Below are 14852 nucleotides of genomic sequence, written 5' to 3' on the forward strand. Positions count from 1 at the left end.
AACCTAACCTTCATCACAACCCTAACCCTAACCCTAACCCTAACCGTAACAATGATGTAAACCATATCCTTGACCATAATAGTAACCTTAACCCTAACCCTGACCATAAACTTAACCCTAACACTAAGCCTAACCCTAATCCTAACCCTAAACACAATTATAAACCTACACCAAACCCTAGCCTCGATGTGAACCCTAACCACAACCCTAACAATTATGTAATCCTTAACTCTAACCACAATACTAACCTTAACCCTAACCCTATCTGTAACCATAATAGTGAGCATTAAATAATGTTTTAAACTATCATTAAATAAAAGTCTAATAAATATCTTACAATTTTGTATATCAGAGATATCAATTTTGTATATGCTTTAATCTTGTAACACATAAATATTTATTAAAAATAGTCTAAATGGATATATACAATTTCATATACCTCCACATAATAATATAATGATATAACAATATAATAATATTATAATACTATAATATAATTCAATTCAAGATGGTAAGTGATCGGTTCGAGTGGGAATTTGTTTGAATTGCAATGTTAATGACATAACTGTTTGGATGGGAACAACGACATCTGCGAACGGGAGCAGTGAGCCAAAAGGTTGACAGATTTCAGGGGGACCCACACCACCAACAGTACTGTCCTTTCCTGCCTTTCGGGTCCTAACCAAGCCCCTACCCGATGCAGTTTGCGGTCATCACTTTCCGACATCTGTCACCTCCATGCTATCCTAGAAATGGGCATGGGAGGGATGTATGCACATAGGGATCCAGATGCATGTCGTTCGTATGCCAGGTCCGTTTTGGAGCAAGAATAGCTGCGTCCGTCAAAGATCACCCACCCATCATTGTGTTTCTTATTACCATCCATATCAACTAGCTCTACACATGGGTTTGTTGGGCTAGAGAAATTAAACTCTTTGACATACTTGTTTAGACTCGAAGGTGGATTAGGTGGGGCATTATTTTCTTCCTTATTTTTCTTACACTCCATAGTGTTATGCAACGTATTTTGTATCTTGCTGAGCTATTCTCCACTTCCACTTTTTGTCTCCATATATTGATTTTGAATCTAATCTTTATTTCCTTCGAAAGAGGAGATCATAGGTTAATGCAAATGCATATTATTTCATACGTTCCAAAGTCTCCATCTTCCATTTGATTGTCCACCTCAATGAGAACCAATTATGCCACTAATCAATTTTAGAGTCTTTGAGCCCTAATATTTGAATGAAAGATTGTACACTTTGATTCATTGATGCTTTCTCAATTTATGATATATAATGTTGAATTTTGTGTTGGAGTAATTAAGACATTTTATCTAATTATTTATTAATTAGGTCTTTTAATTGGGTTTTCACTTAAGCTAAATTTAGGTGTTTTTTTCTTTTATTTAATTAAGCTAATAATAGCTTAACTTGTCTTATTCATTATGATTGTGACACTCAGTGCTACGTGATTCAATATTACATTAGGGTTTTGCATATAGAGTTTCATTCATCCTTTTATAAGGATTCATTTATTAATTGCAATCATATTCTTATGTGCAATCAATACAAAATTCTCAAGTGGTGTTGATCATATTAAGATCATTCTTGGCTCTTGTGGTTGTATCATCAACTTTTACAGTTTGGAACTTAGTTGGTCATGTAAAACCCTATCCCATCTATCATTAAAGGGCCCTAGTTTAGGACTTCCTATTTTCTTTCTCTTGAAGTTCACTCAACCAAAAAGAAGCCTCTAAGGAAAGATTTGATTTTGACCCCTTGACCCTAATTTTGTTCTTACCATTTTTGTATGTTTGCCCTCAACGACCATTATGCTGCCCACTTTATGAAAAGATGTAATTCCAGGGTTGATCACATAGTTAGTGAGATCAATAGAAAAGCACTTGAGGGCAATGCATTTGGTTAAGCACTTGAGGCCCACTAATATTTGGTTGGTTCGTGTTGTTGGGTTCATTCCTTCCTGTCTCCATACCTTCTAGTTTTTCTTCTACCTCCTTTATGCCAAAAATTTGGTCTTTTTCATCTTTGAGATCTCCATGCTCCCACTCTTCCCTTCTCTCTTTCCTCAATGGCATCTGAAGAGGTGTCATTCTACCATCTCTTCCCATTTCTTTGAGTGAACACCTCTCTATGGTTCTGCTTGTTCGAAGGAAGGGTCTTCTTCTATAAACCTTCAATTTTCCAATCTCTTTGAGCACCCCAATTAGATGAATGACAAAAATTCTATCGTTTTCCACTACCACTTTTTTAGTTGCGAGCCATTTTTTTAGTGACCAACTCATAATATTACGATATCTATAATAGTAATCATTATCATTCGAGACATTAATAGAATTGAAAATCTAACCAAAAAAAACAATGCATTGAAAATTTCTAAAGTAAAAATAAACAACAATTTTTATTTTACATTGTTTGAAGAATCAATCAATCTAAAAATACAAAAAAAATATTTTTGAAAATTATTAAATAAAAAAATAATTAAAAAACAGAGAATTCTTAACCCTTTTTAAAAATTCTATATGATGATTTCCATACCATTTTAAAAAATTCTATATGATGATTTCCATACCATTTTAAAAAATTCTATATGATGATTTCCATACCAATTAAGTAGTTGCATCCAACATATGCATCATATTCCTCCTTAACTAAAAGTTTAAAAGTAAAATATTTATATAAAAAATAAATCTATAATAGTTAATTAATAAATAAAAAAAGTCTAATCTAGATATCACAAAAAGTCTGCAGATTGCCACCTGCTTTTCCAATGACGAACCATTTTTTTAACGACCACTCGTAACATTATGATTTCTATAATAGTTAATTAATAATTAATAACAATATATATAATGAAGGTGTCCTTTGAGATTTCTTATTTGTCCTTATCCATTTTACAGCATATGACGAGGCAAACAGATATTTTTTTTTTGGGTTTGTGCTGCGTTGGCAGTGGACAAATCCTAATGACATATAAGTAAAACAGCCCGATCTTTCGACTTCATTAGCATGCTGCCACGTCTTCTGTGAGCTGTAAATACTCAACTAAACGTTTCATAGACGACAACTATATCCCATATGGAAATATCATAACGATGTGCTGTTATCTGCAGTGTGACTCATCAATGATGGAAACCCTTCTTGGATTCTATCCTCGAGAATAATTATAAACTTGGTTTTCGTTATAATCAGTCAAGGTGTGAAGGATCCACAGAAACATGGGGAAATTTGGCTATTTAGCAATGAAAACAGATGATGCAAGTACTGATGAGATCAAGTCCGATTTCAAGGAAATTGGGCTGGCTGTGAAAAAGCTTGGAACGCACACTGTGGGCTTACTAGGTGCAGGCCTTCTTACAAGCTTACTACAATGGCTGGCAACTATAGCTGCCATGTAAGTATAGGCATCTCCTTATTGACTAGTCTTATTTTCCGTTTCAGGAATTGTACAATGTGACCATAAATCGTGTAATATTCAATGTCCGATCAGCCATGTTTGTGTAGGGAATGAAACCTGAATTTTGTTGATTCTTTATAAAGTTATTTTTGCATTTGTACAGAGTTAAATGCTGAAAGCAGGAGGCATCAAAATAATTTGGGTTCAATTGTGGTTGTTTGAACCTTGTATAATGTTTGCAATGCGTTTTTTGATTTTGATGTTTTTGCTTTTTAAATTTGTCGGTTGTAATAGTCACTCCATGGTCAACTGAACAGGGGGAATGCACCCCGATTCTAAGAATGACCTTAAGCTCAGAAGTTAGATGGGAAATATAGGATGGATTTCGATTCCACCTAAATTTACCTGGAACTTGCACCTATTCTTTTTGAGGTTTGCTATTTTGGCACAGCAATTTTTAACACGGCGAAAGTGCCTAGCAGGCAGAACTGGAGTTATCATCAAATGATTGTAGATTATGAGTTGCTTCACTCATATGTGCAAAGCCAATATCGAGGAGAGCTATTTCATAATGGAAATATAAAATTTAATTCCGTTCTCTTGAGAATTCTTAGTTTGATCCCCAGCAGTTGCCTGTTTTTATTACGAGTACAATTAGCAATTGTAATGGAATACGAGAACCGACAAGCATGAAATAATCTTTTCTTATGCGAGATCACAAAAAGCACAAGCACTAAGATTGAGATATTAAAAAGAATGGGCGAGGGTTTCTGTCAAAGATGCAAGCTAGAGCCATGAGCTGTAGTCAAACAGCACAACGCAGAGAGGAGTTGGTAGCAGAGAATGCAACCTAGAGCCAAATGGTTGCTATCAGGAGTTAGGATATATACCAATCCAAATACAGATCTGTAACAGGCAAGTTGAATTGTAAAGTGCATCTGAATGGTACGATAAAGTACAATGAGAGATAAATTTATTTTTAGATTTTAATTTATATTTCTACATATTGGAACTGGTGGATTGTTTTTTACAGTTCTCTGCAGAATGCCTTTCAAATTGTGTGCTCAAGTTTTCTTGAAATTCCTTATGAATGCTCCGTGTCATAATAGCTCTATCTCATAGACAAGACATGCTTTACCTTTGATCAACACCCTCTACCCATACCAAGCAGTCTCAGCTATAGGATCAGTTTGGTCATCCATGGCTTCCTTAGCCTCTCTACAGTTGTGTCATGCCCCTTTTTTGCAATAATTCTATCATGTGTCAAATGCCTTGTTCTAGAATCTTTCCTCCTTTCTCAACAAGGAATTTTGTGTCTATGTGCTCCCTCTTTCCTCTTTTGTGTGATTCTTGGTTGCCAAAGTTTTTATGCATTTGGGTGAGTTAGGTGTTCTAATTGTTTTTTGGAATGCCAGTCTTCATTGTGTTGGCATACTTAATATTGTTTTCCACCTTCATCCTCTTAAGCTGCATATTGTTGTCCTCTTCATTCCCTTTTCACCTGTTGTTAGAGTTTTCCATCCCCAGGTCCCCCTTTCTTGTCATATTGCTGATAGTGACACTTGTCTCATTAGAGTTGAACTTCTCATCTACTTACCAGTTAGGTATGATTCCCTCATCATCCCTAAGCCCCATAGTTCAAAACTCCCACCTCTTTCAACTATTTATCACACCTACAACATGACCCATCAACACATTGTAATGTTTTTTCTTGACACATGGCTATACCTAGGATTTATTTTGCCGGTGACATTGTTTAATTAGTGGATGTGGTACCATGTGGTTTTGGCCTTTTGGTGGTTGATATTTGGGTTGGAAGCTTGTGAAGGGAAAAGGAACTTTTGAAAACTCACACCAACCCCTAATTGGACTATCTCGGGTGCTCATGTTTAGATGGATAGATTTGAGGTGAAGCCTTGCAAATCTATAATGATCAAAGGATGAAAATCCTACTAGGTTGTAAGTGGTCGAGGACAAGAGCCTTGTTGGCCCAAGAGGCAATTTTCACCCAGAGGTCATGATTGAGGTTTAATGGTGGTTGACATTGGTGATATCAAGATGAGGCAACACTTGGAGTTGTAGTAGAAGTGATTACTCTAGAGGTGTTCATGGTAGTTCTTACCCATAGGAATGAACTAGAGTAAAGTGTACAAGGTCGTCAATGTCAACGAGAGCCTCCCCTTGGTCCATGAAAGTTGTTCAAGTAATGTTTGTAATGTATTTCTTATTTTTTGTAATGTAAGAATGGTCCCATAACAATAATGTGAGTTGTGAATTGATGTAAAATATATATCAATGAATGCAAATTTATATTTGCAAGTTGGGTTACTTAAATTTGTTGATATATGGAGTTACGATTGGTCTTGCTTTTATTTTATTGATCGCATATTATGGGTTAGGATTATTGCGGGAATCAAAGAGGAAAATCTAGGTTTTATGGTTAAGCATTAATTTGAGCCCCAGATTTAGTGTCCATTCATCCATAAATTTATACAAAGTTGATTAATTGATTGATCTAGCATATTTAATGAGGGGTTATTGCCAATATCTTGTTTGGTTAAAAGGGAAGCCTCAGTTCAGTCCCTAGAAATATCCACGGATCAAAGTAGTTGCATTGAAATATTTAGGATTTATTAAGGTCTGATGATATGTATTTAAATCTGTTTAAAAACCATTTGTATTACATCTAAGTAGGGACATTACAATTTGCAAGCTCTAGTAGTCTCTACCAACTAGCATGCAACAACTTCGCTTCATTAGTCTATATGCGCTAACTCACAGGTCAATCTATTGATGCATGAACTAACTTTGTGCTTGTAATAGCATGATTTACTTCCCTTATCAGTCATTTGGCCTCTTAGTATGGTTCTCCTAGGCCAACATAAGAAGTAGCCATGTACTTGTAGTAAAATAGCTCCTTTTGTGTTGACACTTGTTGAACTAACTAACTAATGAATTCACAAGAATGGAACTGAATACAAACCCTACACAAGGTTACTTGAACCCTCTTTATGCTTCTTTGCCCTTGCAAAATGGGTGAATGGTCTTGGATATGGATGGTTGCCTTTCTAGGCAATGAGTGTCAATGTGATTGCCACTAATCTACCTCCTTGCAACGATGGAAGATGATATAACACTTGAATAGCAACAACTATACTTGCTACTATTCCACCATCCAATTGCCCCTACAAGATTTCCCAACTCTTTGCCTTCTAGTCTAAAGACTCTAGCAAAGGAAACAACACTATTATTTGCCTGCCCTACACACATACAACAACCTCGCTTGGAAACCAATGGAAACAAGTGTAATTGAACAACCACCAACAACATTTGGTGTTTTGTTGCCTTGTTACTGCCCTCATGGAGAATCTGGCACAGACTCTTCCAAGTCAATTCCTAATGACCAAAATGTGCACTTCAGTAACAATCATGCACTTTAGTAGCTTATAACTCACTTCAGCAACATCATGCTCACTACAACTGCCACATGCTCACTTCAATAGTCAGCTCCCATTACTTTGGCTACAACCTCATGACTTGGACACCGAGGGCCTGCTTTAGTAGCCATTGTCATCTTTGGCAACACTTGTGCATGTGAACAAAAATTGCACTTAGGTTTTGATCATTAATGGTCCAGTTCTCTAAAATAGATCCAAAACACCTAACTTATTTTGGATCCAGCATGAAATAAATGAGATTACTAGTGACATGATATAATGGCCTAATCATCCAATTATTTCATTCCATGTTTTGAATCTGTGAAGCTTTATGGACCTTTTTTGAGGCATTCAAATCAAAAGGATATAGTGGCCTATGATTGGTTGAAAAGAAGCTTCATTGACCCCCCATGAAATCTCAATATCAACAGCATGACAAATATGCTTGAAGATTTTGTGGCATCCATCATTTGTTAGTTGAAATAGAAAGATGTCTTCATTTGTGACAACAAAGAGGATACTCTTGAGGGCAATTAAGGGATTCAAACATTTTTCTCCTCTAGTTTCTAGTTTGAGGTGTGCAAGATATATTGACTAGATTCTTGAGTCATAGAGTAGTTTTGTTTGCATGTTGATTGTCACGTTTACATGAAGAGCATTTTTCCCAACCTGGGGTTTGCATAATTTAAAATTACAATATACATGGGTGGTTAGGAGTTTTTTCATGAAAGGGATATATCCATACGAAATAAGGCACCACACTTTGGTCCATGAAGAAATAAGGTATGCAAGAATGACTTTGAATAACAAGTGAATTGTGGGATTGATTCTAATCTTGTTTTAGATTAAGAAATAAAGGATAAAACAATTTGATGAGTCAAATCGAGTTACACATGAAATTGAGGAATTGAATAGTAAGCTAGGTAAGTACAAAAGTAGATTGTTAGATAGAATTATTGCTAGTTATCTAGAAGGATGGAATTGTCTTTTTGTAGATAAAGTGAAGAATATAGGTTTAGAGAGCTATTTCAGACAAGGACTTTGGCTTTGCCCGTCGGTGTCACCACTAGTTTCAGTCATTTGAGGCAAGGCTGTTTGGAAGATTATCATGGAGAGCCATTTTGGACAAGAGGAGGACTTTAGCTTTGCCCGTCACCACTAGTATCAGTCACACCTACAATATCTAATTGTTTGCTGAATTAGTAAAAGTTCAAACAATGTTTTAGCACTCACAACAAAGCAAATAAGGATTAAATATTAGTAATCATTTGAATAAAACAAAATTATTTTGGCCATATCTCTGGTAAAAGTCTATCAAGTAAATTAACAAGTCCACATACATTATAGAGAGATCTTGTGAAATGGTTTGGCTCAAAAATTCACTCAAGGTTAGATTGAGTTGCGTAATGTACCCATTGTTTGAAAGAAGAAAATCTTCTGTGATAAAACTGTTGGCATGAAAAAATGAATTCTCTCTTAAAAATGTGCAAAAAAGGAAAGTCAACATCTTTTGGAGGATGTAAACAATTCTCAAATTGTACCCAAATTTTCCTAATTTTTTTCTTCTTCTTTGTTAAAAGTTTATTGTGTACCTATGTGGAGTATGTAGTAATTTGCAGGAATGTTGTTGTGCATATTTGATTATGTTTGATTGTAGCTGGAGTATTGCCTTGTGGATAGTCAATACATTTTGATTCACATGCAGAGTTGCGTTTTTGTGGATAGTTGAGTATGTCTTGATTTACAAGAGGAATGGGGTACTTGTGAATATTTGAGTATGCAGGAATTGTTAGATAGTCAGGAAATCCACTAATATATTTGGTTCGGTATGTTATAGGTGATTTGGTGAGTTGTATGTATGCTCTAGTTCCTTGGATTTCCATATGGGCTCCTCTGTACAGTTCATGTAGTGTTCATTCATTTGTTCAGATTGATGTAATAAGGGGAGGAATGTTGTAATGAGTATTACATCATTAGGTTATAATATAAGTAAAAGCTGATAAGTTAGATTATAGGCTAGCAAAAAATTAAGTAGTTGGGAGTTATTTCTCATAAGAAGTTGAATAGGGTAGTTGTAGGGAATGTGGAAGTTGATAGTTTTAATAAAACCAATGCATTGCAAAGAAATATCATCCCAAAGAATAATATGTCATTTTATTATTGTCTGAACTATGGTGTAATCTGGAGTTTTGTTTGCTCTACCACTTTTCAATAGAAACTTAGAAAGTAGTGCAAATTTTGTAAAGACATCAGTTATAATTGAACACTAAGAAGTGAGGATTTGCCAAACAATCACTATCACTGGTTTGTCTAGCATTTGTCATGGAAGATAATGAATTGAAGATTTCACAAAGATTAAGAGGTTTAAAGAATGGCCTAGAAACAAAATGTTAAATGTTGTACTTAGCTTCATTGGAGCTGCTTGATATCTTAGAAATTTCATTTATCTTTTTTTACATAAATTATAGCATGTTGAATTCACCGTCAAAAGGAGAAAGGAAACTTTATGGGAGAAAGCCTAGGGATCAACCTTAGGTGCTTCAAAATAGAAATACTTTAGAGTTTGTTGTATCTGCAGGCACCTTCCAAATTTCACCAAGATGCTTTAGGTTTTACGCTAGGGTAGTTTAGGTGCAACAAGGCAGAGTCCGTTTTTTTTCTTTTCAAAATTATTTTCAAGATTAGTATTGATTTGTTGAACATGTTACAAGCAATTGTACTTGATAGTATATGTTGTCTAACCCTTGGGGCACTATATTGTTGGAAGGAAAGTCATCATTCAGGCTAAATGCAAGCCCTGCAAGTTTGCAAAGGCAGAGTGAACCCATTAGGTGAATGACTTTTTGGTAACAATGTAATCTTCTCATCAAATAAAAGACAATAAAGTGGTCAATATGTGGCCTATACTATACAAGGTGTTAACATTGGTCGTAACTATGTAATTGGAACCATTTCCCAATGAGGATTTCAAGGATTAGTATCTACTATTTAAGCTATAGACAATTTAGTACCATCTATTCTGATTTCAAACAAGACAAAAATCTGAATCAAGATGGACTGTTGCAAAATATGATAAATCTTTGTAATACTTACAGGAGAAACTTGAATAGTGTTGATTTGAGAAGCCAATACTTCCAGAGTTGCAGGACACTTTGAAGTAAGCAAGCCAACCAAGGATGGAAGAATGTCTGAAAATTGATAAGAGGTTGTGTCTTTTGCAGTACTAGTGATTATTCTATATTCCATTGCTGGCTTGAAAACATAAGAAAATGTTCTGATGTTTTTTCTGGGCAGTGCAAAAGATTGGGAATTTAGATGATTCTGTTTCAAAATGTTGATAGGCTCAGTAAAATGGCATTCTTCATTCTCTTCAAAAGAAGCTCAACAGGCATGAGCCTGCCTAGTTTAACTTGAACATGTTTTGGACCACTTGGAAGAGCTTCTAGAAAAATCTGTGTTAATTTCTTCATCAACATTGTGGATCACACTCTTCATCAGGATTTAACTTAAAACAATTTCCCCCCATTATGTGCATCAAATGTAAACATTAATTTTCACAGTCCAAGGGATGACTTAGAAGTTAGAAGACATCGTGGAAAAATAGTTCATTAATTTTGCATCAAGAACCCACTCAAGATCTGTAGTTCTGATTGGAATAGGTAGATCTGACGTTAGAATAGGTCCTCTTCCAGATAATGGGGCTCCTGGAAGTGTTGGAGTTGAGTGCTAACATGAAAATTTATTCTTTCACCCTCATGCTACTCTGTCCTGATATCAATGTTTTGGATCATCCCATATTTTCCATCATCACAAGTATGATCTGAAACTTTGATGCAAAAATAAGCACAGTTTTTCCAGAAGCTCTTCTAATTAATCTCAGGGACCATGAAAACTTGATGTTTATCATATGTTCTGGACTGCCAAAGTTCATCACATTAATAATACTTGATATCTCACTCGTTTCATGACAAAATTGTAGGGAATGATGTATACAAAATTAACAAGAGCTGCATTTTATTCTCAGATAAATGGACAGACAGAAGTGTTGATTTTAACACTTTCAGATTAATGTAAACTCAGAAAATCAGAATTTAATTACTAACTAAATTGATTAAATGAAGGGTTTGTAGATTTCCAGATTTAAGCATAACAAAGAAAGGAACAAAATAAGAACAAGACACAGTTACCCTGGGAAAACCTCCTAGGAGGAAAAACCCAGCCAGAAAGGATCCTCAGATCTGATTATGGATTATATTCATATGAAGATTACAACACTTATCTCAAGTACTTGAAGGTGATTGCACTTGGGACTGATAATGTCTTCCACAAGACTGCACTTTCACAAGCATCAAGTTGTCACATCTGCCCCCTTTAACACTTCCAACAGCAATCAGGTCCAAACCCGAGGTCTGCAACATTTGCATATGAAGTTTGCACTTTGATGGACTGCAACCTCAGTTCGCTCTCCTCATGGATGAATTTCGCACTTTTACTAGCAGATGTAGTTCGCTGATATAGCAGAGGTAATTCGCTGTAATAGTGGATGTAATATTGCTCCTTTAACTCGCATTAGGAAGATACATGTATTTCGCATGGAATAATAAAAGATGAATGTGTTTGATTGAGGTGAAAAGTATCTTTATTTATATGATGCAATATCCATTTATGTTGGCTTATACTAAGATCCATTTATGTCGGATTGACCTTTAATTTATTGTTTTCCCTTTAATCCAAAATGCATTGGATAGGGTTGGACCTTTGCATGTGGCGTGGAGTAGCGTGGGGTTCTTTAAGAGGTGCCGTGAGGTATAGGGCCCAGCCCTATACGTTGGAGAAGGGGGCTGGCCCCCTTGGGCGGATTCCAATGTTGCCCAAGGCAATTGGAATCCGCCATTTCCCTAATTACAATCAACACTCCCTCTTAATTAGGGAGAAAGATAATCTTACAACCAGGTTACAAGATGAGGGCCCAGCCCTAAGTAATACATACAATGTTTAAATTGTAATCCGAACTTAGTTGTCAACTTCAAATACTCCTGAGGGAGGATCACAACAAGCAGCCAAAAATAGTAGCCCATAGTATCCATCTTGTACTGCCTGTGGAGGGTGAAAAACTTTAACATGCACACTTGCAAGTCATGAATATATACACAATTATTCATGCACATCATGGAGTCATTCCATGCCATCGATCACTCATATCCATCATTCATTGTCTTTACCTCAGTCTTCTCCCAAAGAAGAATGTGACATCATAATCTTGCACCCAAGCATAGAGTGGAGTTACATAATCATGGTTCTCCATAGGTATAAAATGAAAACATAGTTCTCCATCTTGCACACAAGCATAAAATGGAATCTAATAAACATAATCCTCCATCTTGCACACAAGCAAGGAATGGAATAAACATAATCAGAATATTGTAGTCTTCCATCTTGCACACAAGCATAGAATGGAACTACATAACATAGTCTTCCAGTTCACACACAAGCATAGACTGGATCCACCTTACATTGCCTGCAGAGGGTGGAGAGAATCTTTTCTACCATCTTACATTGCCCGCAGAGGATGGTAACAATTACTCTTCTCCCTGAGAAGATTACACTACTAGCTTACATTGCCCGCAGAGGGTGGTTGATACAACACAATGTATCACTGAGGTTGAGACTCCCTCTCAACCAAGGCGGTGTTCTCCACAGCTCCAAGTCTATCTTTTGAAGTACTCAAGCTTCAAGAGACTTGTTGAGAACATCTGCAACACAGGATTGTCCTGCCATAAAACACTGAATTGTCAGGTATCTCTATACAATCCTGATAATAAATCAAAACAGCATAACAAGAATTTTGAGAAACCACACTGCTTCTCTTGATGCAACACTTGCAACAATGTATTTAGCTTCAGCAATACTCAATGCAACTGAGGACTGTCCCTGTAGGTCCAAGAGATCGAAGCGGGTGAATGCTTGAAGTGTTTTCCTTGTCCGTAACACTTCTTGACCAATGTGAACCTAAGCAACTTCAACTCATAATCAATTGTGTCTTGCAAATATCAAAATATGTTTGGCTGCAACAATATGCTTAGCTTTGATTAGCTGAAGCACACACCAATCAACCTACCTCTATTCAGATGAATTTGCAAGATCATAGTTGGCTGCAGACATACTCAACTTCTTCAAGTTGGTTTCCATATAAGTTTACAATTCATAATTCTAACATAACAATAGAAAACTTGACTTAGAATAATTTCATTAGATCCTTGCCACACTTCTGACCTAGAAGTAATGCATTTTAGGTTTAGATCTTCCATCTCAATTCTGAGCTAATTCTTTCTTATATTAAATCATGAGACTATCTTTATCAGTCAGAGTTAGGTCATCCACATAAGGAATCAAAATTAGCATTTCAAATGCTTTAAGGAACAAGTTAGAATCTTTACAAAACCCTAGGCTTATCAAGTACTCTTTCATACCAAAAGTTTTATTGAAGATCATAGGGCTCCCTCTTAATCGTCAATATTAGACTGATAGCCAGGCATCATAGATCATAAGTATTCATAAACAAGGATGAGAAATGCCAACTTCACCTTTTATGAATTGGACCCATGGCGCAATTATGATCAAGACATATCCTCAACTTCTTCTAATTGAGTGTGAAAATCCTTATGCCTTATTTCAAAGCTCCCTCTGAAGCCACATTAATCCAAGCTTATGGATTTCTGATGTCAGTATAGCCTTGGCCCTTGACATACATCACCTACTATATGAGGTTATATAAAAATGACCTTGGGTGAGGATCACAACATTCATGATAAGTTAGATGCATCCCTTTAACAATATAACCAATGATACATAGAATGTTGAGACAATAATTATGTGACACAAATTAAAGGAGCTTGCCAGTAACACACAACCTTGAAAACTTGTACATCACCCTATAGGTTATAACACAAATCTAATTTTCATAAAGAAACTCACAAGGGTTAAGTCATGATCATTTTCTGCCTCACCAGGGTTTCCACAGATTTGAGAGTACATGCATACAACCATTAGTATGACCTAATAGAGTCTACAATTAGCTCACAAAAGTACGATAGTTATTAACTAGAATAATTCTAATTCAGCAATTGAGGATATAGTGTATATTATTAATTTCCATAATACTTCACACTTCATGATAGCAAATACTCAATTGAAAAGTCAGTTTTATGTAACTATTATAGAATCATTCAATTGATAGTCAAAACTCAATCAGATCATAGGTGAGGAAGTACTACTAGAATGTTTACAAGGAGAGTGAAGTATACTTACCAATGAAGATACTAACCAAGCAATGATAGTGAGAGCCTATACTTCCATGAATCAATAGCAATTAGTAAGCTGCAGTATATATAATCAAAATAATTTTGATAAAGGATTTCGGATCAAACCTCTAGACATCCAACAACAAATACATCAAAGGAATTAATCTTCGGATCAAGCATTGTGAACAATAAATTCCTAGCTCACTTATTAATGACATTTATTTAATGAATACTTCATTTACTCAATTAGCAGCGATACTTATGTAACTGGTTTATTTTCCCTTACGCACATAGATAAAGACATACACAAATTAAACGAAGTTCAAAACAGAGAGGAAATATATAAGTTCGCAATGTCTTTACAAATATATGAAGTTCAACTTTTCTTCTTTGTTTTGATCTCACTCACTGGAACAATTAAGCACTAGATATTTAATGTGGGCATACATTCCATATTTAATTTTAGTATTTAATTGATCAGGCATGTACACAAAATTTCTCTTACTAGGTTTAGGCCTGTTTTAACCATAATTAATCTATTTCAAAATACTTATGTCTTCAACTAAATCGATTAGAAGACAAAATCTATCTTAACATGAATCAAATTTTTGATATTCCATAGTTCAATTAGTTTATCATCCATAATTCTTAATGCAAGTGTCAACCTACGTTACTACTTCAGTTCTAAGGAAGAAGG

General features: G+C 35.4%; 1 protein-coding gene across 1 annotated transcript in view; it reads left to right on the forward strand.

Annotated features, from left to right (window-relative positions):
* The first annotated feature begins 3115 nt into the window (after positions 1-3115).
* The window catches only part of LOC131061799 (cold-regulated 413 plasma membrane protein 2), a 40607-nt gene continuing 28870 nt past the window's right edge, over positions 3116-14852 (forward strand). Inside the window, exon 1 of the mRNA XM_057995643.2 lies at positions 3116-3414. Coding sequence (XP_057851626.1) covers positions 3239-3414 — 176 coding nt within the window. The 5' untranslated portion in view covers positions 3116-3238. The remainder of the gene's footprint in view (positions 3415-14852) is intronic.

This window comes from Cryptomeria japonica, chromosome 4 (genome assembly GCF_030272615.1).
Source record: "Cryptomeria japonica chromosome 4, Sugi_1.0, whole genome shotgun sequence".
Taxonomy (NCBI): domain Eukaryota; kingdom Viridiplantae; phylum Streptophyta; class Pinopsida; order Cupressales; family Cupressaceae; genus Cryptomeria; species Cryptomeria japonica.